The sequence below is a fragment of the Ixodes scapularis genome, unplaced genomic scaffold (genome assembly GCF_016920785.2).
Source record: "Ixodes scapularis isolate PalLabHiFi unplaced genomic scaffold, ASM1692078v2 PGA_scaffold7__128_contigs__length_106722199, whole genome shotgun sequence".
NCBI lineage: Eukaryota > Metazoa > Arthropoda > Arachnida > Ixodida > Ixodidae > Ixodes > Ixodes scapularis.
The window spans coordinates 39,334,068-39,357,515 of NW_024609882.1; the positions used below are offsets into that span (position 1 = coordinate 39,334,068).

The 23,448-nt window shown below is 45.0% G+C and overlaps 1 protein-coding gene across 2 annotated transcripts in view; it reads right to left on the reverse strand.

Annotated features, from left to right (window-relative positions):
• Positions 1-5,853: 5,853 nt before the first annotated feature.
• The window catches only part of LOC8029808 (DNA damage-regulated autophagy modulator protein 1), a 40,838-nt gene continuing 23,243 nt past the window's right edge, over positions 5,854-23,448 (reverse strand). For both annotated transcript variants that reach the window (XM_042286377.1, XM_040218033.3), the window contains exons 4-7: positions 22,347-22,519; positions 19,645-19,822; positions 13,926-13,990; positions 5,854-10,315 (exon numbers count right to left, since the gene is read on the reverse strand). In XM_042286377.1, the coding sequence (XP_042142311.1) occupies positions 10,115-10,315; positions 13,926-13,990; positions 19,645-19,822; positions 22,347-22,519 (617 nt within the window). In that variant the 3' untranslated portion in view covers positions 5,854-10,114. The remainder of the gene's footprint in view (positions 10,316-13,925; positions 13,991-19,644; positions 19,823-22,346; positions 22,520-23,448) is intronic.

Genomic DNA, 23,448 nt, shown 5'->3' on the forward strand with positions numbered 1-23,448 from the left:
AGCAGCACACACAGTGCATAGAGTACAGCTCCGCTGGTCTTCCTTCTTCACGAGAGTGGAAAGTCTGTTTTTCTCGTCGTCAAAAAGCTACTTTTGCCGTGAATGGCCGGCCATCAGTTTTAAGAAACACAATATTTCGAAGCGCCCAAAGGCTGAAATGAATACTAATCAATGTCATTCGTGGAAAATAGCCCAGATTTGGAGTTGCTTCTTTTCCGTTGACAACGCGCCATTAAACCACGAACAAATTTCGAAGCCCTTGGATGCTGCGATTGACATTTCGAGTTTCGAACTTTTCAAGCTCACCACGCTATTAAATAAATACGTTGGGCTGCATATGGTGCACAGAAGGGCCGAACTCCCGTTTAAGAGTACAGCTAACGAACTAGAGCTCTACTCGTTTTCCCCTCAAAAACCGTGGTATAAAAAGTGCGACCCCTCGTTGAGCACTACTAAACTTCCCCATTATGTTGGTAGTTGAGACATACTTGGTAATTTTTAATGCGAAATCATTAACTGTCCCATGTAGCGAACCGGCGTTATCAGCTTTTGAAGCCGCGCCAAACGGCACCTATACACTCCCTGTCCCAATGGAGCGCAGCGTGTCGTCTGCAGCAGCAATCTGATGGATTGGCTCCCATTGGCTGGCGCGCGTCATAGTTTCAAGGCACGAGGCTCCCATTGCATCTCGCGCGGCGTAGTTTCAAGTAACGCCCCCAGAGAAGCCCTCTCCATGGCGGCGCAGCGGCCCGGCCGCCGAGCCAGCAGAGCCCGAGCGGGCAGACTCCGGAGTGGCTGCACGGCCGAGCTCAGCGCGGCGCGGCCACTTCACGAGAGCGCGCGCTCGGCCGTCGGCCGCAACTTCGGCATTAGCGAAACGCGGCCGTCCACGCCAGTAGCTTCAGACGGACTAAAGGGGCGGAAGAACGACATTCATGCTTTCGCATTCACAACTTATAAGAAGTGGTAAGGTGTCCTCGGACTTTTGTTAGATTAGTAATATGCTATCTTATCAAGACGTAGACGTCTTGTAAAAGCTTGGTCTGCTGGGCAAGTTGGTAGTGGACATTCATATTAAAAATAGCGCAAAAGAGACGGGACAAAAAGACGAAGAAGCACACAGGACAAACGCTAACTGGCAACTAAACTTTATTGAAAGCTTCCAACTTTGCTATCGCCGTGCACGTGCTTAGTCTCGTTCAACAGAGACAGGGCGTACCGCCAAATCCGCACAATCATACCGCCCACCGCCCTTTCCAAAAAGTCAGCAAAACAGCTACATCACCCCGCCGCACAATCCGAACGAGAAAAGAATAGAAAAAACGCCGCGTTAATATTGTCAAGTTAGATAGTGTTAATGAAATGGTACTCTTTCTGCTGCATATACACCGATGCGACGCTTATGCAAACGTCTTTGACGTTTGCATAAGCGTCGCATCGGTGTATATGCAGCAGAAAGAGTACCATTTCATTAACACTATCTAACTTGACAATATTAACGCGGCGTTTTTTCTATTCTTTTCTCGTTCGGATTGTGCGGCGGGGTGATGTAGCTGTTTTGCTGACTTTTTGGAAAGGGCGGTGGGCGGTATGATTGTGCGGATTTGGCGGTACGCCCTGTCTCTGTTGAACGAGACTAAGCACGTGCACGGCGATAGCAAAGTTGGAAGCTTTCAATAAAGTTTAGTTGCCAGTTAGCGTTTGTCCTGTGTGCTTCTTCGTCTTTTTGTCCCGTCTCTTTTGCGCTATTTTTAATATGAACGTAGACGTCCCCCCCCCCCCCCCCCCCCCCCCCATACCGTCGAAAGTTTCTCTTCTTCCTCCGAAAACCAAATCTTGGTAAGAACTACTTCGCGTGGCGCATGAACAATTTACAAAAACTGCCCTTTTACTTGAGGCGAAACGGAGTACAGAGTTTCATAATTATTGGCAGCTTAAGAACCGCCAAGGCGTGGCCTATTGTGCTCACGCCTCTTGCTTCGTGAGTCGCGCTCTTCGGCGCTTTTATCGAGTGATGCCACAGTCTCGTTGGCTCCGAAAACATAATAATAATATGTTGGGTACTCACCACGTCCGACGTTTCTTAAGTTTCTTGCTTAAGTGTCTCGAAAGAGTCAATCTCCACATTTCAAAATTCCACGCCATATCGCCCATCCGCCACTGCTTGATCGCGTAGTCTGGGCATGTATTATTGGACACAGGGGCTGCGGCGTCAGCGTTCCGCGAGAACTGGGATACAATCGCGCACTTCGTGCTCAAGTAATGGCGACCGCCAATGTTGCTGGATGGACATTTTGAAAAATGTCTTACTGTGCCCAGCATCATGAGAGGCAAATGCAGGATAGGGCCACCCTTTAACGAGTTCCGCGTCCTCACCAGTAGATGGTCACTAGATAAGCCATGCTGAAAAAACGGCACTCAATTACGAGATTTTTTTTCCCCTGTGGGCGCTGCCATTTTCGTACGTATAGTATGAAGCGGCGCATTGCCGCGACAGTTAAGTATTTTAAAATGCGACTTCCTGAGGTTCAGGTACACGTTGCCAGGAGGCTCGGCCGATTTAGGTTTGCTCGGTCGCAGACTCCTTTTTTTAAACATTTTGTGGGGACTGAAAACAGATTTCCGCGACTTCAAAAAAAGCTCAAGATGAACTTAAAGATGGCGGAAGTGTCACTGCTCAGAACTGTAGCTTATGGAGCAACACACTCTTTAGAAACAAATCAGCGTTTGCCCACATTAGGTGTGGGCTGTGCAGGTGCACAGAAACCAGATTCTAGTGAAGTGAAGCGTGTGCGCATGCCCAGTGCCGACAGCAGCGCCACGTGGCGTCAGGGAGTTGAGTTGGTGTATATAGTGAGTCTAATCACGAACGCGCGCGACAGGACATCATCTTGTGAGGCAACGTGATAGCGCCCGTGCATCCCGGAAAGAGCTCCATAACCCTTGAGATGTCTCGTGTATCTTCTCGATCTTCGAACAAAGAAATCAAAGGAGCCAAATTATAGCTTCCCCGCACCCCCCCCCCCCCCCCCCCTCCCTACCTCCCCCGACAGCGAGTCACACGAAAATCGTACGCTTACGCGGACGCTTACAGGGTGACCGTGCGTGAGCGAAGAAAAGCTCCAAAGAAATGCCTCCGTTCTCGAGGAAAGGTATTCTCCTCCTCGTCCTTTGTGTTACATCATTAAGCGTAGAAGCGCTTCGAATGCCGAAAAGGTGAATGATGTAACCTTGTTGCAAAACGAGACCGCGTCTTTGACGGGACGTCCGCAAGCTCGAATACGACGAGCATACTTGGCAGTACCGCTTTCGCAAATTTATGGTCGCTTTCTTTCACAAGAAGGTATAAGGCACAAAACGGACAGATAAAAATAACTCGGCAGACTGCCATTGAGAAATACAGTCCAGTTATCTTGCACCAGGCATTAGAATAAAAAAAAGCACTTTCTTTAAAGGGACCATGAAATGATTTTAAAATCGAATTTCATCCACCGCAAGTCGTAAAAGGTGCGAAAAGAAACACAAAAACACAAAAATAGGGAGCCATGAAAAATTATTCGCTAGAGAACTTTAAAAAAAAAAAAAAACTGGACTCTTTTGCGCCTTCTTTCCTTCGAAAGCTCTCTGCCTTTTCACTGCGATGCATCCGCGGAATCGCTGCACGTCAGCCAAATCCACGTCGCCTATTGGGTAAGAGCCTACCTCACCAGCACCGCGATCGTAAACAATAAATAGCCGGCGAATGTTTCCTAAAAGTTTTGTTAAATAATATTCAGATCCACATTTTGTAGCATTAGAGATGTGACGAAAATTGCCAAATTTGATAATGCTGAGAGCTAAGCGCCATCTATCGTGTGGTAAACGAAGCAGGGGCGGTAGGGCCGACGGGCCAAACAGCGTTGGGCTCAGTTACTTGGCCGCGACGTTCAAGGAACGTTTATTTTTCTACGTGTTCTTCTCGCGCGTCCCGACTTCAAGCAGCAAGAAAAGAGTACTTGAAACAAACTGCGACGAACAAGAACGCTGGATCCACAAACACCCGAGAAAAGCCAGAACGGCCACGAATTCACCGACCCGCGACCAAGCGAGCTCGGCAGATAGGCCTAGCAGGCACTCTAAAGCAGGCACTCCGACTCCGGCGCAGCGTTGCTTCGACGGTACTTGGCCAAGACCGTCTGCCCACGACCGGCTGGCGTGCTGAATGGAATATGCCCGCGCGACCCTTGTGGACCCTTCCCGTATTATGATCGCTGTCCTCAATTTTAGATTAAGGGGTGAGGTCAATCTCTTCCCCTTGTTTTCCGAGGCAGTGCTGACGAACACTGTCGTCGAAAAGGGACTCTCGTCGATTCTGTCTTCTTGTTTTGTGTGATATGGAGCTCAATTAAACGCCGTATGGATTACCCTCGTAACACGGTATGTACACTTTGTTATTAGTATGCAATTTTTATTCTGACAGACTGCACGTCACTGTCGAGCTATAACAGTTCGTGGGAGCTACGTGCAATGCCGGTCCAACCTTCCTTTGCCGAGTGTCACTTCAGTATCGAATTGCAATCGTAAAAGATCGGTCCCGAAGCGCTTACCAACACCGCGAGTACAGCACTTTCATCAAACGCGCGCGTCCGCTCCGAGTGTGAAGGGGTATTTACGTGGGTCTTGCTGACACTCTCGCACTTCAAATGTATCTTTTTTAACGACGGCTCGCTCCTGCATCTCCGAGGCCGCGAAAAACGCCGCGGCCATTTGTCTCTATCTACGTCGCTTTGCAAACGACTGACACGGGAAGCCTTTTACCAACGATGACAGTTGGGTTGACTGCTGAAGCCTTCACCGGAAGACTCGCCGCACTTCCCAACAGGCATACCGGCGTATGGGATCCCATGCTGTCGCTGTAGCGCAACATATCTAATTGAATCTCGCTCGGCTGCGATGTGTCCATGGCTATCGCGGCGATGAGAGGCGCCGATTCAGAAAATACATCGGTGACATCCGCGCCATCAGCGCAGTAAAACCTACCGGCACACCGCCAACTCGTCGCCGCTAACTGCCGCTAACGCTCCCATTCTCCTACTGCCGAGAGAACTTCCGGTTCCGGAAACAGGGTACGTCATGACCTTCAAAATTACGCCACAGCTTGTTTTGCGGTCAGTTGGAGAGAAAGAAAAAGTCGATATTTGATTAATTTTTTGTGTAGAAGTTAATAAACCGAGACGAAAACGGATGCCCGTTCGGCATTCAGTGAACATTGACGGTTTAATGTAACAGTTATCTGGCAAAAGTAAAAAGGTCATTTCATGGTCCCTTTGACAAAATTGCCTCTCACTAGCACCAGTTTCCATGGCGACATATATACGAAAAATTTTGTTCACCAAAAAAGTTTTTTTTTTTTTGCGATCCGAGAAATTTTTTGCAGTAAGCCACTTGTCCAGAACAAACAACCAGGCTCCTTCGAGCCAGTTGGAACAATACCACCTACAGTCGGCAGCAGGTTAAAGACCGACGACCAGTTCGCGCTTTTCACTTTCCTTCCGTTTCCTCCTCTCCCCCCTTTTACCCTGTCCACCGTTGCCTGTTTCCACGTCCCCCATGGTGAGGAGGATCTTCTGCCTTGCAGAATCTCGAGTCTGGTGGTCGGTCTTAAGAGCACAAGACAAGCTTCTTCCGCAAAACCCTCCACTTTTCCGACTTTAGCAGAGCGAACGCTGAGGAGGCGAGTCACTCTTGACCTCCTGACCAGCTTTTGCTCTAATAAAGCGGAAAGAGTGAAAGCCTTTATGGGAGGAGATTGTCCTGCACTCTCAATTATTCACCGACAATACATGAGATACTGAAAAGTCCGGTTCCCTCATGACATCACAATAATGATCCTGTAATGTACATTCGCTCCCCCTCGCACATGTTACAATATTCACGCGACTTTGTCGGCACCGCCAGAAGCCAACAGTGTCCAAACACAGAGTAATATTAGGACTGTGGTAAGAAAACGGTGCAAAAGCCTCGTTTTTAAGTGGTGCTGGTCGCACACGCGGAAGTGTGAAGCGATTTAGAGCACCGAAAGTCAGCAAAAAGTATGTTTAACCTAGAGAGCTCTGAATGGGAGTGAGTCCTACACGACGTATGATACAAAATCCACAATGCTATGCCACCGACAGGATGGGTACGACAGGATGCCTCTTTTAGATACCCGACGTCCAGAACGCACGCGTTGCCTTTTATCGTGCTTTGGGTCCACGTCACGCTTTCGTGAGGATCACGAGACGGCGAATCCTTAGGGAACATTGGAGACTCGCGCTGGAGGCGGGGACACCAAAGGACCTTGTTGCCGTTCTCACCCCTTCAGTAATTGCAGTGGATCAAGTAGCTTGCATAGCAACAGAATGAATAGGTTATGGATCGGACCCACGCAGTTCCGAAAGAACTTACATTTAAAGCTTCAGTTCGCCAAACAAGGAAACCAAACGCACCGTGCTTGCGTTCTCGCGCAATCTCTGCCGACTTCAAACGACATGGCAGAGGAATTCTATTATGGAGCTAATGGGAGTGTTACGCTGACGCTTGCAAGCCGATCGTGTGCATGGGGCTGGGACAGCACGAAAGGAATGCCTGCATTCTTGAGGAAGCATCCTTATTTCCTCACCATTCTTTCTTGTAGGCCATTACCGCCGAAGCGCTGGTAATAGTGAACGGAAGAATGACGAAACATCGTCGTGCAACCGCAAAGAAAAAGATGGTAGTGATGATTTTTACTCAAGGTCGATTCACGCTAGGCGAAAATGACGTGAGCCCAATTCACTACGAGAGCACTGGACTAAGCATTACATTCGCGACAAAAAACATTCTAAAAAAAAAGAATCGGTACAATTATATGGCTTCGCAACGTTAACAATAAGAGCCGTTTCGTTTGGACGGAAACGAGGCAGTATAATAAATGTGAGCGAGGTAGAACGAAAATCACTAGAACTTTGATCACACAATCTTTCGCTTTACGTTCTTGATGTCTGACGGTAACAGCCCGGGGATCGTCTCGTCAGTGTGGAAAGCTCTTCAGGCAACATTTTTTCTCCCTCTCTAGCGGAACAGTACCACCCTCGATAAAGCGTCAAGAGATTCTACAGCAATGAGATCAACACGTTTTAACAACACTCAGCCTGTCACCAGGTCAACAACAATAAACGATATAGAAGCAGACGGCAGTTTCTGAAACAGATAAATCAACAAATGATCGCAGAGAGCTAAGACTTCACTCGAGCGTCATCCCAAACCCAAACTCGTTCATGTGACGACACTCGCAAGGCGGCGGCGCAGTCTGTTCAACAGCGCACGTTACACACATGACTCACTAAAAAAAGATTATCTGGCTGTCTATCGATTCTGCCAAACGCGTTTAAATGCGGTAGCTTTATAGCGCTCATCTCAAACTCATGTGAGTGCGGGAGCCATATAACACCATTCTAATGTTTGGGGGCCAACATAAGGCGGGGAAAAATATATTACATTTTAAGACCCAAAGAAAAAAATAGCGATGGTGTTTTACGTTCCAAAGTAGCTGAGACTTCCAGCGACCCCTACTTCGCAAGCACGCTGGAATTTAATCGAACTCGAAACCAAGCACACAATCGTTGCTATGTCGCTAAATTCACTAGGAAATTATCCAAATTCAATGACTCAAAAAAAAAAAAAAAAAAAGAAGCCTTTTCGTAAAGTAGTTTTTGCTTTTTCTAGCAGAGTTATAAGAAAATACTTGTGTCTTAACGGTATGTTAGAGAAGACAATCCTCGATCTAAAAGGAACATATTAGTGCCAGATATGTTAATACATAATAGAGCTATGTTTTTCAAAGCAATTGAATGGACAACGAGAGGTGAATAGTTTTGGCGCATGGAGTGCTCGAGGCATAGCAACTGGACCTCGCAACCACGGAGTGCTTGCGGTCCATATCTCAGAGAGTCGTGGGCCGTATGGGGCCCGCGTTCCGCGTGTTTGAGACCCCTGCTTTATTCGCAACTTTCACGACTTATAGGGGGCGCACCGGTGCCTATCAAAATGGCTGTCATCTGGATGATCGTCGTAGAATAGAGGTACGAGGCTGGGTAGGCGACGCGTAAGTAATTCTAGTTTTGCTATATACGAGCAGCATTAGAGCCTTACATTATTTCTTTTTTCACGCAAGGAAGGTGTAGGAAAGCCCGTTTTTTATGAGGCCAATCATCCAGGAGCTAGGGAGCGCGATTCTCACACCGCAGTACCACCATTGCTGAAAGTTGCGAATAGGGTGGGTGGTGCTTTTAGCTCAAGTGGTGCCTAGGACACGAGGCTTTCGGTGCCTAGGGTGGGTGGCGCTCTTAGTTCAGGTGGTGCCTAGGGCAGGGTTTTGCATGAAAAAAATATTACATCACACCACTGTCTCTTTGTGACGCTGTGCGCCCTTCCGCTTCAGCACCACCCAGATACAAAGCCTTTGAGCCAAATTTTCTGGGTAACCGAGAGGGAAAGCGCGCTTTCCTGCCTTTTCCACTCGTCGTGGTTCGGTGCACTCTTTTTACACCACCTGTTTCTGCTCACCTATTTATTGCCCTTTCCACGTCTCACCGCTCAGCGCGCTTACTCACACCACCTGCTTCTGCTCCTACTGTTCTTGCGTGCCGGGTCCGTAGCCCAGTCAGCAGCGCACTCGGCTTCCACCCCGGCGACCAGGATTCGATCCCTCGTTCCGGTTGTCTTTTTTTTTTTTTTTGTCTTTTTTCGAGATCGTTTAGAGGGGTTACGGACTGACTGACCTACCCATTTCGCGCTTACGCTGCCCCTGAGGTTGGTTGGTCATATAAAGCTACCGCCTTAAAAAAACACATTCCTGCACACGCGCTTTGTTCGCAGCAGCTGCGGGAAAACGCGATTGTTTAAAACAAGGGGTTCACATGAATCGGTTCAATCGAGCTGCTGATGTTTCATTCCCTAGATTTACGCGACGTAACAAAATTTGAATGCAAACTTCTAACAATTTTTAACATAAACCTTTCAGCAAACAGCTGAGGGTGGGGCGACGCGTACAGCAGCAACGCTAACCTATGCCAAATTAAAAGGTGAAGAAGCGTGCATCACACATACCGTACTAAAACCACAGTCGCATCATACAAAAATACACGGTGTTCGCTGCAAACTACACCTCAAACATGTTTGAAGCAGACAGTTTTCTGTACGACCAATGTGACAGGAGTATCATCCAACAAAGAAACGCGCCTCAGACGGTAGAGACTTTTAGGGAACCGTTTGTGCACGTCCCATGTGGTATGATGGGCCCTCCGGTACGCACTGCGCATGCGCTATCACAGAACACTCCCATACGCGCAGTTTGTACCGGAGGGCCCATCGTACCGTATCGGATGTGTACGAACAGTTCGAACAGTTCCCTAAAACTCCCTACTAGGGAGCTCCAATTCACCAATTCAGTTTTCCCGTTAAATTAGGCGGGAAAGTGTTGTCTCGTGACGTCAGCCGACATCACGAGACTTATGCACCTTGGAGAAATGGATGGGACGTGACCTCCACGTCGGCCCAGTTTCCCCGCTAAATTTGACGGAAAAATATACGTCACATGACACACCAATTCTCTCATTAATTCCCTGTAATGTATTTCGTTCGTTATAGGACTTTGAAGGTAGGTCGCTGCCAATTGTTCAGTATGATGTATTTGCAGCGTAACCGCGACTTAAAGGTCTGTTCGTGCACACAACGGAGCGCTAAATCAACCCAAGAAACAGCACCAAGGTAGCGCTGACTCCAACGTAACTTAGCACCGAGAAAGCAGTGTATCAGTTATGTATCGCTAATATAGCGAGAGAAGTCGGCGCTGCACAAGCAATGACAGCGCTATGTCCAGCGCTAAGGTAGCGCTGTGGTGTATGTGCGGAAATACCTTGACTGTATCAACACATCAACGCAGCCAAAAGTAAAAAGGTGCAAACAGAAAAAAAAAAAAAGAAAACGCAAACAATCACAGCTTTTTGAAGTGGGACGGGAATACCCGCGTCCACTGGCACGACGAGCGTCGAGGTCTTTGTCCCCGGAGAATAGTTTTGGACCTTCTTTCTTCTTCCTAGTTGAAGCGACGGGATCAGTCTCGAGCCTCGGGCTTTTCCGGAGACGCGTCGGGCTTGACGGGAAGCGGCGCTGCAACCCCGTCCACGTCACGATACTCCAGTCGGAGGCAAAGCTTGAACTTGCGGAACTCTGCCGCGAAGGACAGACTGAAGGCCAGGAACGTCAACACCACGATCCATTCACAGATGGCGCTCACGATCGTTCCTGGGGGATACTGCAAAAAGAAGAATGAGTCCGGATTTCATCGTGTAGATTTGTCAACAATTTTTGTTTCTCACTTTCGACTGAAACGGAAAACCGAATGCAATAAAAAAAAAAGAAAAAGCAGGAAACACCCGTTTCTTGAGCACTGCCTATGATTGGAGATAGGTTAAGGATGCAGTGGATGCATGCTCTGCCTCGAGTGCATGCTTTCTGCTCTTTACAACACCTCATCACACGTGCAATTCACACCTGGAGGAAGGCAACGTAAGCTTCCTTGAGGCAGAGCTTTTACAACATTTGGCGGATGGATAAGAGACGTAAGTCGTTCAGGGTTATTTAGAGAATCTCCCTCTACGAAGGAGTTATGTCTAAGCCCATATTTTGCTAAGATATTGGCTTTTTAGCCCTTTTAAACGAATGAAGCTTCTCTTAAAATTTCTTAGAAAAACACCGGATGCGACTCTGCGGAATCCAGAAGCAACTTTTCCATGTTATTCTGACCTGCTTCGCAACCCCCACAGTCACAATACACCGTATGTAGTCAATTGCTTTTCAGCCTAGGGTGCAAAAAAATGCAGTACTCATTTACGAAGTGTAAAGCATATGGTTCATTTACACCTTCGTTTTAAGACTTATCTCCCTGCTCTTCACCTGTGCTGCACACGCAGCTGCCATTTTAAATTTTTATAATTTCTCCCTTGTTATGTGAAATAAATCTATAGCGCCATCTCAAGAGCCCCCTGCAGCGTCGTTTGCGTGTGTGTGTGGGGAAATGGGGGGGCATGACGCCACAAAAAAGTTTCCTTTAAAGGCAAGACCTCTTGTTTGAAGGCAAGGCGTATCCAGAATTAATTGAATGATATTAGCGCGTTATGTAATTTTACTGAACGTTTAAATCTTAGTTTGCACATCTCGATGCATACTTGGTTTTAGGAGGAATGAAAGGATACTAGCTCCTATGTAATTTCTAAAAAAAAAATACCATCAGGCAAAACAAAATGCCGAAGGGGCGCATCATGGCCTATCGACGAGCCTCAAGACGGCCTGCAAGGCTCACGACGTCAGGGGAAATATGAGACAATTTGAAGTTTCTTCATAAAAAAACGATATAAACAAGTGTTAGGTTTTCGCAAATTTTGAGAGAAAGGTGTGTGGAATGAAGTATAGCTTGAATAATACAAATGTGTACATGGGCATACATACATCAGACTGTTCGAAATGGCAAAAATGTAAAAGAAATTCGCGCATTTGCTGTTATTTGTTTACGCAAAGGCGGACAGCCACACATATAGTGCTCACACATGTGAATACGTTTGATTTCTATAATAGCGAATTTGAGCAGATACACCTAAGGTTCTTACCTGCATAAGCGCAGAAAGAGAAGAAAAGCGGGGTCGCCAAAATAACGTCTTAGCTCAGTTTTTTTATAAGTCATCGCGCCTATCGCTATGCGATTTCGCGGCCTCAGTATCTTGTTTCTACGCAACCGGAAACGAAAGAGTTAGGCAGAAATCCGTTGAACTTCAATTGATGGGGTTTCCCAAACAAGTGAAATCTAGAACTACCATTGGAGCCCATTGACCATTTGAGTAATAGCAAAACATATGCGGCACGCACTAAGAAATTAAATGGCCCTAATGGTACATTAGGTGGTGAATCACAGGTGTAAATCACCCAAATCAAGTGCTTTACACCGCGAACTAAAGAACACCTTTTTCAAAAGGTACATCACGTGTAACAGTAACACATATACGGAAAGGAGACGTAGTTTCTTGCGGAATTACGAACAGCGCAAACCGAGTTTTGTAATTTCTGTTTGGACACATTATGAGCCGCATAGAAAAATTAGGTCGTCAGTTCGTCGATTCAGGCTGCAGTAACTAGTTGGTGACAGGTTAAAAGTTTAAAGGAAACTCTGCCCACCCCTTTCCTCTTTGGCAGAGCAGACGTCGGAGAGGAGGTGGCGTCCTCTCAAGTGTTCGTTCTGTTAAAGTGGAAAGAAACTTCCACTGAACTCTTAACGTGTAATCGATTATAGAAATGTTGCGAACTTGTCGAGGCTCTACTCCGACAAGGAGAATTTTCCAACTTGCGAATTGAAGTCTGACCAAAAGTTCGGCAGAAGGTCGACTATTAAAAACGAACCGCCACTGCCTGGCAGAGGAGGGGTTCATCTTATTTAAAGTAAGTAACTGGGCAATTAGAAGCTAATATATTTTATTTTTATTGTGTGAAGATTAGTTATTGTTATACGAGACTTAAATAAAAGGTGAATTCATAAGTAATATCTTCTTCGAAATTCCGAACGTTTTCTATAGTTTCTTTAGCCTTAAGTCCAAATGCAGCCGATGTTTCGAGCTGATGGGACTCAACGTGTTCTATCACCGCTAGACAAATCGTAATCGGACGCTGCTTGGTCGGTCTCATTAGCCCGTACCGTCAGCTGTGTCTGGACTGAAGATGAAATGATTACAAGTCGGGCTACACTCTTTAAGAAATTGCATTCTGCCCAATTTCGCCAAATGTTCGAAGGTTCGAAGAACCAGTCAAAACTCCGGGCTCGAAAAAAATTCTCAAGTTCCCTATTTGCACCACTCAATCTAAGATGCCACGAAAATGTCTTTCGTAGTTTACGAAGCGATCAACAGATGGTGCCACCACCGTTTCCCGCTCAGATTGGCAGCATTCCAGTCGCAGACTGACTGAAGGCCGAAATTGGCGGGGCGCCACCTTTATGTCATCTCTTACACTGTTCTCATCTTTCTTACGCCCGGCATACTAATCAAAAAGTAGCTTATCCTAAAAATAATGTTAATAGATTGATGTGAAAAATCATAATATTTAGACCTTATTTTTATCAGAGGGCCTATCAGTGAGAGACTCCAAGTCAAAGTTACTTGTTTATCAGAAGTAGTTGTTAGTATAATACGGAGTACATACAGGCGGGGGTCCTAAGTTTTTAAGGAAATCTTTCTAACGGACCTTGTTGTTATGATAATGTCGGTAAGCGATTCAATAAAAAATGCTAAAAAACACAATTTTGTAAAATTTGCACATTTTTATTTACGGTGTTCTGCTGGGGATGTTGCTTCATGAAATATCATAAAAGAAGAGCGCGGGACACCCGCGAGTGTATTAGACTCCCAATGGAGGTGCTGAAAATAAGTTTAATTTGATTTGTTTCCAGCAAATGAAAAAGAGGGAACCTGATAGGAATGTTAGTGTTAAATTCGTGTAAAACCAACACATTATTTTGTTTCTGTATTCGTAACTCAGGCACTTGCAAATTTCGAAGGAGCTTAAGATTTGCGAGAAGAATTAAACTGCGAAAAAAATTCGTTAGTGGGAATATATCGCCCTTTCAGGAGCATAGCGCCGTTTACAATAATTTCCCATGAGACTTTAAAGCACAAAACAAACGTTTTATCAACATTATACTTTCGATATACAACGACCCAGCAATTGTCAGTGCAGGCGTGCAGCTGTGTCCGTAATATATCTATATCTAGAAAAGTGTTTTCTCTGTATTTCGACTAAGAAAAAGGCTGCAACCCCATCTGTCCTTTAACGCACGAATGATTTTACTTTAGACAGAGTGCGGGGAATCATAGATCACTCACCTCTCGAGCCCGGTCAGGCAGCGGTTTCAGCTTGTCTATTTCGCCGACTGGGCAGTATCCTATCGCTGAAAAGACATCACAGCAAGAGGGTTGTAAGCTTTGTTTCACACCACATACACTTAGACGACAAAGACTATTCATTCAGTGAGGAATAATATTCTAAATAAACGTGATCAATGAAGCATAACAAATTAAAGGTCCCGTACATTTGTCTGATTTTTGCTCAGCCCTTTATGGATATGTCTGAGGTGCTGCACGTATCCCATGATGGCAGTCATGGTGAACTGGCAGAATTTATCATCTAGAACGTAAGCGAGTGTCGCTGTATATCTCGCTGACTAAACGTTCAACGCCAAATTTCGTTTTGTTCTTGTCGTGTTTGTTTCTTTATGAAGGCTTTTGAAACGGTAGTTCGCGCTGTTAAACGATTTTGCATATCGCAGACAGTTGGCGAGCCAACAAATATATAAATAAATAAATATGAATTGCAAGATAAAGACATACACTTTTTTGCTTTGATAACAGACTGACGCCCACCCCCTTCCCGTTACTTTGTCCAGGCACTGGGACACACTCCTAAAAACTGTAAAATTTTGGAGAATGCAGTTATTAAAATGTCAAAAGCAGTGTTATGTACCTGAAAAAAAAAATAAGAACAGAATTATAATTTGTTTCTTTAGCCAACGACATTTACGTTTTTCTGATTCCCGTTTAAGTTAGACAAAACTCGAAAGCATGCGCGAAATATTTTCGAAATTGGCCGATTTAAGAATTTGAAATTCTTACACGATTAGACCAACTAATTTTTTGCCCAACCATTCGGAATACCACGCGAGAATGTTCCGCAAAAAAATGAGACGACACAATTTCTAATGTTTCACAATCCCAAATGTCATGACTGTCTTTTGAATAATCTTTTACGCTAATACCACGGCAAATTTTTAACTCGCAGACATATAAAAAAAAAGTCTTTTGAGGATGCTTCAAATTTCGAAAGAATTTACGTCGTGGTTGAAATCGCATTCTAAAACCGATTCGAACGGTTTTTTCCTCAAACAGGAGTAGGTTATTAAGTAAGCAATCAGAAAATAGAGCATTTTAATGTCTTTTTGACCCTTGTGTAACCGACCGGAATCACCGACGTCACACCCGTTATGACATTCGACACAATAGTTGAAGCAACGTGTTTGTGTAATATTCATCGCTAACAGCTACTTGACACGACTACCTGGCTAGAGAGATAACGTGCTAGAAAACTAAACAGCGAGTTAGAGAGAGGGAGAGAGGAGAGAGGCAGAAAGAGAGCCTTATTGGTTTATCTGCGCTTTGCACTGTAATGTATTTAAAGGCATAAGACATGAAGACTGCACTGTACTGTATTGTATTGAGTATAATATAAAAAGAGCACTATAAGGGCCTTGTCTAATTGGCGCTACAAGAAAGATAGACTGCCCACAAACACATCGTATACCTTGTATAGGTATTAGCAAAGAAAGTAGCAGGATAGCAAGCGCTAATAAACACCAGGAAAGAAAAAGACAAAAAAAAAAAAAGACACACAAGACGAGAATGTCCTGTTTTGTTGCAACTGACTCCGAATTGACCTTGAGAGGAAAGTTCAGTGCGTGCAAATGAACCCTTGACGCAGCGGTGAAATCTTGACCTACGGTTGGCGTTTGGAAGGGAATTGGCGCTACCTCGCTTGCGGAGGCAGCGGGAGAGGTAGCGCACTTCAAGCTTTCGCCGCTTGGTGTCTTCTTTATGTGTAAAATGTCAGAGTGCCTCGATAACGTGGCACCGAGGCACCCTAGAAAGTGTTAATTCGTTTGTGAAGACGCAAAAACGCTCCAAATGTTGCTCTAGTCGCATGATGAGGTGATTTTGTTGTGTTGGCGAACACAGATCTGGGTTTGTCGTTCTGGTGTGAAAAGGGCACAACTAAGACAAAACAGAAACATCAAAGTCCATGCGTTGTAAAATGTCACCACGTTTTTGGGTCAAGTTCAGATTAAGACTTCTGTAGTTTGTTCCAGAAAAAAAAATATATATATAGGGTTGCAATGTCATGACGACAGCATATATTCGCAACGTCCTAACGGGTTCGAGCGGAATGCCGTTGTGCCATTCATAAATTTCCCCAGTGAAGTCAAGCACAGCTATCAAGTTGACACGTTTGCGTTTAACAATGCTCGAGAGCGTTCCGTACCCTGGTAACCGTTTAACGCACTTTTAAATTGATGCCATCTTGTCCTGAACGTCTTTCGACCTCTGTATACCTGAAACGTAGGTCCATTAGTATTTTTCGAGATAAAATATACGCGCTATCCATGTGAAATAGTCGCTTGTAACATTGTCAAAACTATTTCAAGTCTGGGTGAAAAAATTAGGCGTTTAATTAATAAAATATACACGCAAGCTTGGAGGTGTTCCAGGCCTACGGACAAGAGGACCCAAATGTGGTTTGTGTCGTACGCGGGTATACCAAGTGGTTGCAAAGCGCTCGATCAAACTCAAACGAAAATGTGTAAAACAACCTTTAAAAATCCGAGTGACAGAATGCTTCCTTTTTTTTTTTTTTTTGGAGCCGGGATTTTTGATGCTGCGCCTATTCACAGTCCTTATAGATGATTTACTTACAGGGGCGATAGACTCGTCAAACACATAGATGGAGCCCGGCAGTTATCGCGGGGCGCGCCGATAGTACGTCTGGGACAAAAGAGCGGCGTCATCGTCGCGAGAGTTCAATCGACGCGCTCCCTAAACGTTGGCCCAACTTTCTAGCGCCGCTCGTTCGAAAACGCCGGCCATTTCCGCCCTAGTTATTTTTGTCACTATAAAGCGGCGCTAACGCAATTAAAAAAATAACAAATAAAATAATAATAATAATAAAAAAATCTTGAAACTATTTTTTTAGAGCAAATATATCACCTTTTGCGTGTTTTTTTTAATTATTTTGAAATGGCATGACTCATAGAGTATAGATGGATTTTCGAATTGTATATCTCTTCGACGGGTCTGTGGGGCTATGGGAAAGAATCGTCGCGGCAACCAACTTGCCCCACGGTGGCTTCTTCGAACTTGCCTCCACCCGACTCCTAACGTAGGCAGCGCGACTCTGAAGCTTCAGTTTACCCCAGGGAAAACTTTCCCATATAGCGTTACGAAACTACTCCAGACAGGGTATCCAATGACCATGGCTTAGCGTTTTCACAAGAAAGGACAATCATCAGCTAGGACGGCGAACACATTATATGTGAACACAATGTCGTCTTCCAAGTTTATTTCGCTATCATAACGCTTCGTCTCCAGCGTCCAATTTTCGAAAAAATGACTTAGGATGCTATATCTTACCATTGCATGGCGTCTCCGAGTTCGTTTTGCTGTTTCTTGCGCTATAAAACACTGAAATCAACATAGCAATAGCTTTTGTCTTGAAGCATCCCGGACAATATCTCGTGTTTTGTTTTGAGCTCAGACGTAATGGCTCTACATTAACTACTGTTAAATATGTGACAGAAAAAAATTCTTGGCTTCTATTCAAGCCATGAACACGAACTTCAGACTATGTTTTTCATTCGGTGTGTCACAGTGTGTGTGTGTTTCTTTGGTGTGTATGTATGTGCGTGCGTGTGTGCTTCTATTGCCAATATATTTGTTTTCTTTTGGGGCATTCAGTTTTTAGCATAATTTATAGGAGTGTTAATTTCGGTGTGCTAAAACCAATACAGGTTGGTTGTGCTTGGGCAGCTAATAAAATTGATGGTTATTATTTTTTAGATTATTTTTATTATTATTATTATTGTAGTTGTTTTTGTTGTGGTCATCAAAGTGGTTTGTACACTTAAATTAAACGGGTAGAATATTCTTGAAATGAAATTTTCATAGGCTACTTAGTGTATACACTAAGCTTCGCGATTTCTAGAGATCTAGCAATTGCATTATTCAATTTACGAATGTTGATTATTTTCGTCTGGCGACCAGGCTACACTGCTCAAGCTACTCACACTGGTGCCCATAAACCACGTGATCATCATATATAGTTGAGCCCTCTTTGATTCTAGGCGCCCCATGCTCGCCCAAGCTCGCTTCGCCACAGTACCATCAGTACGACCGTGCCCTGTAATGCTATTCGACTACTTCAACGTATACTCTTGCCCTAGTTCCCTTGCCCTTCCACCTGCTACCCTGCAGGCACGTGCAACATCGTCGCGGACGACGGCGAGTTCGTCCGTGACGATCTTGTCGTCGTCGCTGGTCCCGATCGAGTCTAAGTCAAAATGACCAGCTTCCAAAATCTTTTGATAACAGCCAGTTTTATCGTGGCTGCAATCAGTGTCGCAGACTCTGACGAAGCGACAGATGCCGTCGACGCCATCGTCGAGATACCGCGTGCTCGAAACACGGAAAGTAAACGTGGAAGCTAAAGCGTGAGACGCCGAGGGAGCCAGTCTGCGAGTGCGTGCAAGGGGACGCCGCGAGTTGGACGAATGATGTCACCGAACCAACTAACATGGCGGCATCGTCGGCTGGGGTGAATCGAAGGGTCCCGCATTTAAATCGAAGTATCCAGGAAACTATCGCGCCATTTTCAAAACAAGTTTAGCAGTAATATATAGGAAGATACAATGCGCCCTAGCAGTATACTTATCTCCTTTTATTTTTGGTGTGTCCTAGCCCACTGTAATATATGCAGAATCTCAAGATATAAAGATTTACTATATTGTATTGCAGAAGATGATTGTTTAGCGGGAAAACTGTTACTGGTATATAACATTCGATTAGATTGTCGATGAGTTAATCTTATTATTATGTATTTATTCTCCTGCTGATTCAAGTACAAGGGTGATCGTACCTCGTCAGATAAAATTTGGTTACCCCCTCTCTCGATACTTCACTCGAAGAATACCAAAGTTGTTATTAGTATTCTTACTATTATTATTATTATTATTCCAAAGTTTAATCCACTGGGCCCGCATGGTGCCGCAAAGATTGTCCTTACTTGCAGGAAGCACAGAGTACTATGTCTTTTGTCTCCAGCCTGTTTCAACCTCACATGGATGCAGATGGATTGTAGCAGACGCTACGAGCCATTAGAGCCAATCCAGAGCTGACAGGATGTCACGTGACCTATCTGTTGGCAACAGAAAGCGCGCGGAGCGCAAGGTCATGCGGTACTTTCGCAGGGCTTCATTGGTCGGCATATGACTCGTAGCATCGCTTGCGGTCCACCTTAGGTGAGACGGAGGATAGGCCGACGCGTGGTTCCCGCACAGCCCATGTGCAGACGCTCCACCTAACACAAATCGGGTACCTGGTCTAAGCGAACGCGGGCTTTTTTCTAAACACAGTGCAGGTTAATAGGGACTTCACACACACACACGCACGCACGCACGCACACACACACACACACAAGTATGGGGGTTCCAGCCAATAACGCGAACAAAGGTAATCTCCCCTGCGAATGATGGGAGCTTATAATACGACTAAGTTCACGATGTGCGATATGTACTCGGAGGATGAGCAAGTGAAACGTCACGCTCGGTGTCGCTGCGAAAATCGTAGTTTTTTTGTTTTTTTTTGTCTAATAATATTCTTATCTTCATCAGTCTCAGTGATAGTTACATTCTTCGCCGTGATTGGCTGTCCTCGTGTTCTGCAAAACAATATGTTCGCGGACTTCTGTTCTGCGTGTGTAGGTTTTTTTAGTAGCCTCACTCACTCAAAATTCCCGACACAAGTCCGATGACGGCAGCGGCGCAACGGACAAAGAAGTTCCTCTGCTTCCAGTCCGGGTAATCCAAGATGGTGGTGCACGTCGCCAGGATGATCATCAAACCGATGCCGCTGGTAAACATGACGACGGCGCCCACCATGTGTGGCAAAAACACCGTCAGGGCCTGAAGGGTCGAGGTGACGAAACGACATTAGTCACACGAACCGGTACACTCCGGAAACAAAATCAAGGTCTTAACTCGTCCAGATTTCTATCTCAGGCGACCAGCGGTGTTGTCTTCGAAGAGATGCATTCTCCTAAGCGGCGCCGATACGAGGGTGAGCGTTTTCTTGAAGGTTAGCCAAAATGTCGCGCTGTACGATTCCACCGTCGAATCTTGTTTGTTTGATTATGCATGCCGACGTCAGGCAAAAAATGAAAAAAAGATGCGTGAACGGAAGATTAGAAAAATGCGGGCGAAGATAGGAAAGGAACAAACATGTTGCCTACTGCTGCCGACATCGCTTTTTGTTTTTCATATTTTATATGAAGCGCTAGCAACGTGTTTACCGGAACAAAATCGACCAGGGAATAATTCATTTTGTCAATATAGATAAGTAAAAAAAAAACTGTTTAAGAATATTTTTTATCATGGAATCCTGGCATTTCTCAAGAATGTTTTGACTCTTCAGCTCAGACGGAAATATCCACGGAATTCTCCATTATTTCCCGTTTCATTTTGAATTCGACTTTTTAGTTAACTAAACGATGGATCAACAAGCCTTTTATTTTAACTTATTAACTTAAACAGTGTAACTTATTAAATAGCAAAAAGTACGTATCAAAGTATACAGAAAAAAAGGCAGGTTTTGCAGAAGGGCCAAGAAAACCCCAATCACGCTTTTGCAGTCACTCACACTCACATTAGCTATTTTAATAAGTTGTACAACACGGCAAGCCACTCGTGAAATTTGGTAGCTTCGGTTCAACGCCAGGGCGTTGTACTTCCAACTGAAGTTTTGGGGCGTCGTGTATGCGACAAGGGGTGTGAGAATATATTCGTTTTAGAACGCAGCTCTTAGGCGGCCGTTTCGGGGTTGAGCGGCGTCGCCATCGCCGTCGGCGTAACCGCGCGTTGCATTATGGGAGGGTTCCCATAATGACGTCACACGTTACGTCACGTGTGACTTAACTAGGGTAACATTTCCTCGCTAAATTTGACGGGAATTTTTTGCGCTAAACTTGGTGGGAAAATTTCCCCGGTAAATCTAGCGAAATATTTTCCCGCTATATATAGCGGGAAAATTGTACTGTCGTGACGTCACACGTCATGAAACTCAACCCGCAAAATTTTCCCGTCAAATCTAGCAGGAACATTTTACCCTCGTGGCGTCACACGTGACCTCCCCTCCGTACCCTCCTCTCCTCCTCCTGAAGAGCTGCGCTCTTATTCGTAACTACAGAGAATTGTAAACGTCTTTCTTTTTTTTTCTCAGTGAGTTCGAACTGGAATTCTTGAAAGTCAGGTGCACATATTTCTTTCGCAATCACTAGTGAAACACACCCATGCTTGTTCACCAAAAGGTTTTATGTGATTTTATTTATGGGTCACACTCACTATAACTTCGGTGGTTATTAGGCACTGTAGGGCCTCTCGATGACGCTTCATCGACTCACAATTAAAACAGGCGAGAATGAGGTAGTGGAGAAAATGAAGTTTGCGCTGTACATTTCGACAGGCGCGTGGTTTCAGTTTCTTGACTTCTCAGGAGTGTCGCTAGATGGCGCCGAATAGGGATTCCTACTATAATCACTAGACTTTTTCAGGTTCCGCTACACACTTCAATAATCGTGTCGCTTGTTTGTCTTTCGCCTTAAAGGTGCGTGCTGCTAGATTGTGTTCGGAGTGAAGAAAAGTGGCAAAATCCGCACCCTTACAAAGCCGATTCTAATAAATCACCGCTATTATCATTGCAGATTGACACTTCAAAGTTGAAAATGGTATGTTTTTTACTCGCTAATTTGGAGCACTACTGAAGCGTTTTGTTTTCTAGATGTGTAATGAAGGTGCAGGCGGGCCCTGGAGCTCGATTGCTAGAGCGTAGAATTTTAGTATCGTTATACGCCCAGTGCAACAAGGGTAATGCGCTCGCAATGACACTGGTGCATAGAAACAGGCGCATGGCTAAATTTCTTATCGGCACAGCACAGCCATCAGACTAACTTTCACCGTCTACAAAAAGATGACAAACATTTTAAGTTCTAGCAAATTCATCGTTACGGAAATAAAATAGAATGACCAGCCCGAAAAAGCAACAACAAATTTGATCATGCTTATAAAAACTGAATAGCACAGAATATGCTGAACGCCAGTTACCACCTCGCGGAAACTTAAGTCACGTGGCGTGAGGTCAAATGACGGGATCACGTGACGTCAATTTCTCCTTTGAATTAAGCGATAAAATTGACGTCAAGGGACGTCACTTACCCGATAAATTTATAGACCAAATTAACTTACAGTGACATTAGGTTCCCCGCTAGATTTAGGAAGAAAATTTACGAGAGGGCCCTTCGTGACGGTCCTTCGTGACGGTTCTTCATGACAGTTTTCTCATGAAATTCGGTCAGTGAAGCACATTCTATCATTTAAAAACAAGAACAGCAACAACAACAACGATACATGAGACATATACACACTCTTCACTCACCCAAGAGCCATCTCTGTTCAGATGGCCGACAGGATTCACGGCAAGGATGATCATGCCGGAGGATGTTGTAACCCCACCGATCAGGAGAAGTCGGTTAAGCCATTTGACTAGCATGTTGCCGTGGATGTTTCTCTTGAGGAGGATGAGGTGGCAGAGGGTAACTCCGACAAGAACTACATGAAAGACCGACAAGAGAGTTACATCATCCCTCCTAAAGGGACGGCGCATTGATCTCAAGAAAGCGAGAAGGATGTCTTCTTATAGATGCGCGTGCAGTGGACGCTATAATGAAACTGTAAAGACTAACCGCATGTAATCTGCCTCAAGAAAATCTTTGGGCCTATGGTACACGTCAAAGGGTATTAACAAACAAAGAAAATGGGGTCAAGATTAAACATGGTGAAAAGTAGCCGAGACTGACAATACAAAAACATAGACGTCTTTGTGTTTGTGTTGTCCTCTCACTGAGACGATAACATCTCAGTCAGAGGTTATCCTCGAGAGTGCACGCGCAGTCATAGCAAGGTGAAAGCCAACGAGCAAGTGCTGGACGCTGTGAGTTCAATAAAGACACCGTTTTCATGCTGTCAGCGACTATGAGGAGCGCCAATTCGTCTGCTTCTTTTGCAGGGGGTTGTGGTGATGTCCGATTACCGAGCTCTGATTGGCTCTGATTGAAGGATGGTGGGTAAACCTCAAGACAGATTGCTTTGAGGTCTACCCACCACCCTTCAATCAAAGCCAATCAGAACTCGGCGTCCTTCTGACGTCACCGCAACCCCTGCTTAAGAAGCAGACTACTTGCTCTCCGCATAGTATAATGCCAGTCTCGGGCACATTTGACCACGCGCACCAAGGCACACTTTCCATTTATTCTCGAGTTCGGTGAATTTCGAGGGTTTTGTTTAGGTTTGACATGAGTTCTAGTCTTGAAATTCCGCATATTAAAATTAATTGAGGAAATTACTTAGTCGAAACAACGTCTAATCTTTGATAGCCGCGTAGTTGCAACCGTTGTACGTTGGATTGTAAGCCTCTGCATTAATGTGACTAAAAATGTAGGTTCACAATGCAATTAGCTATTCAGTCAACTCAACAAGCA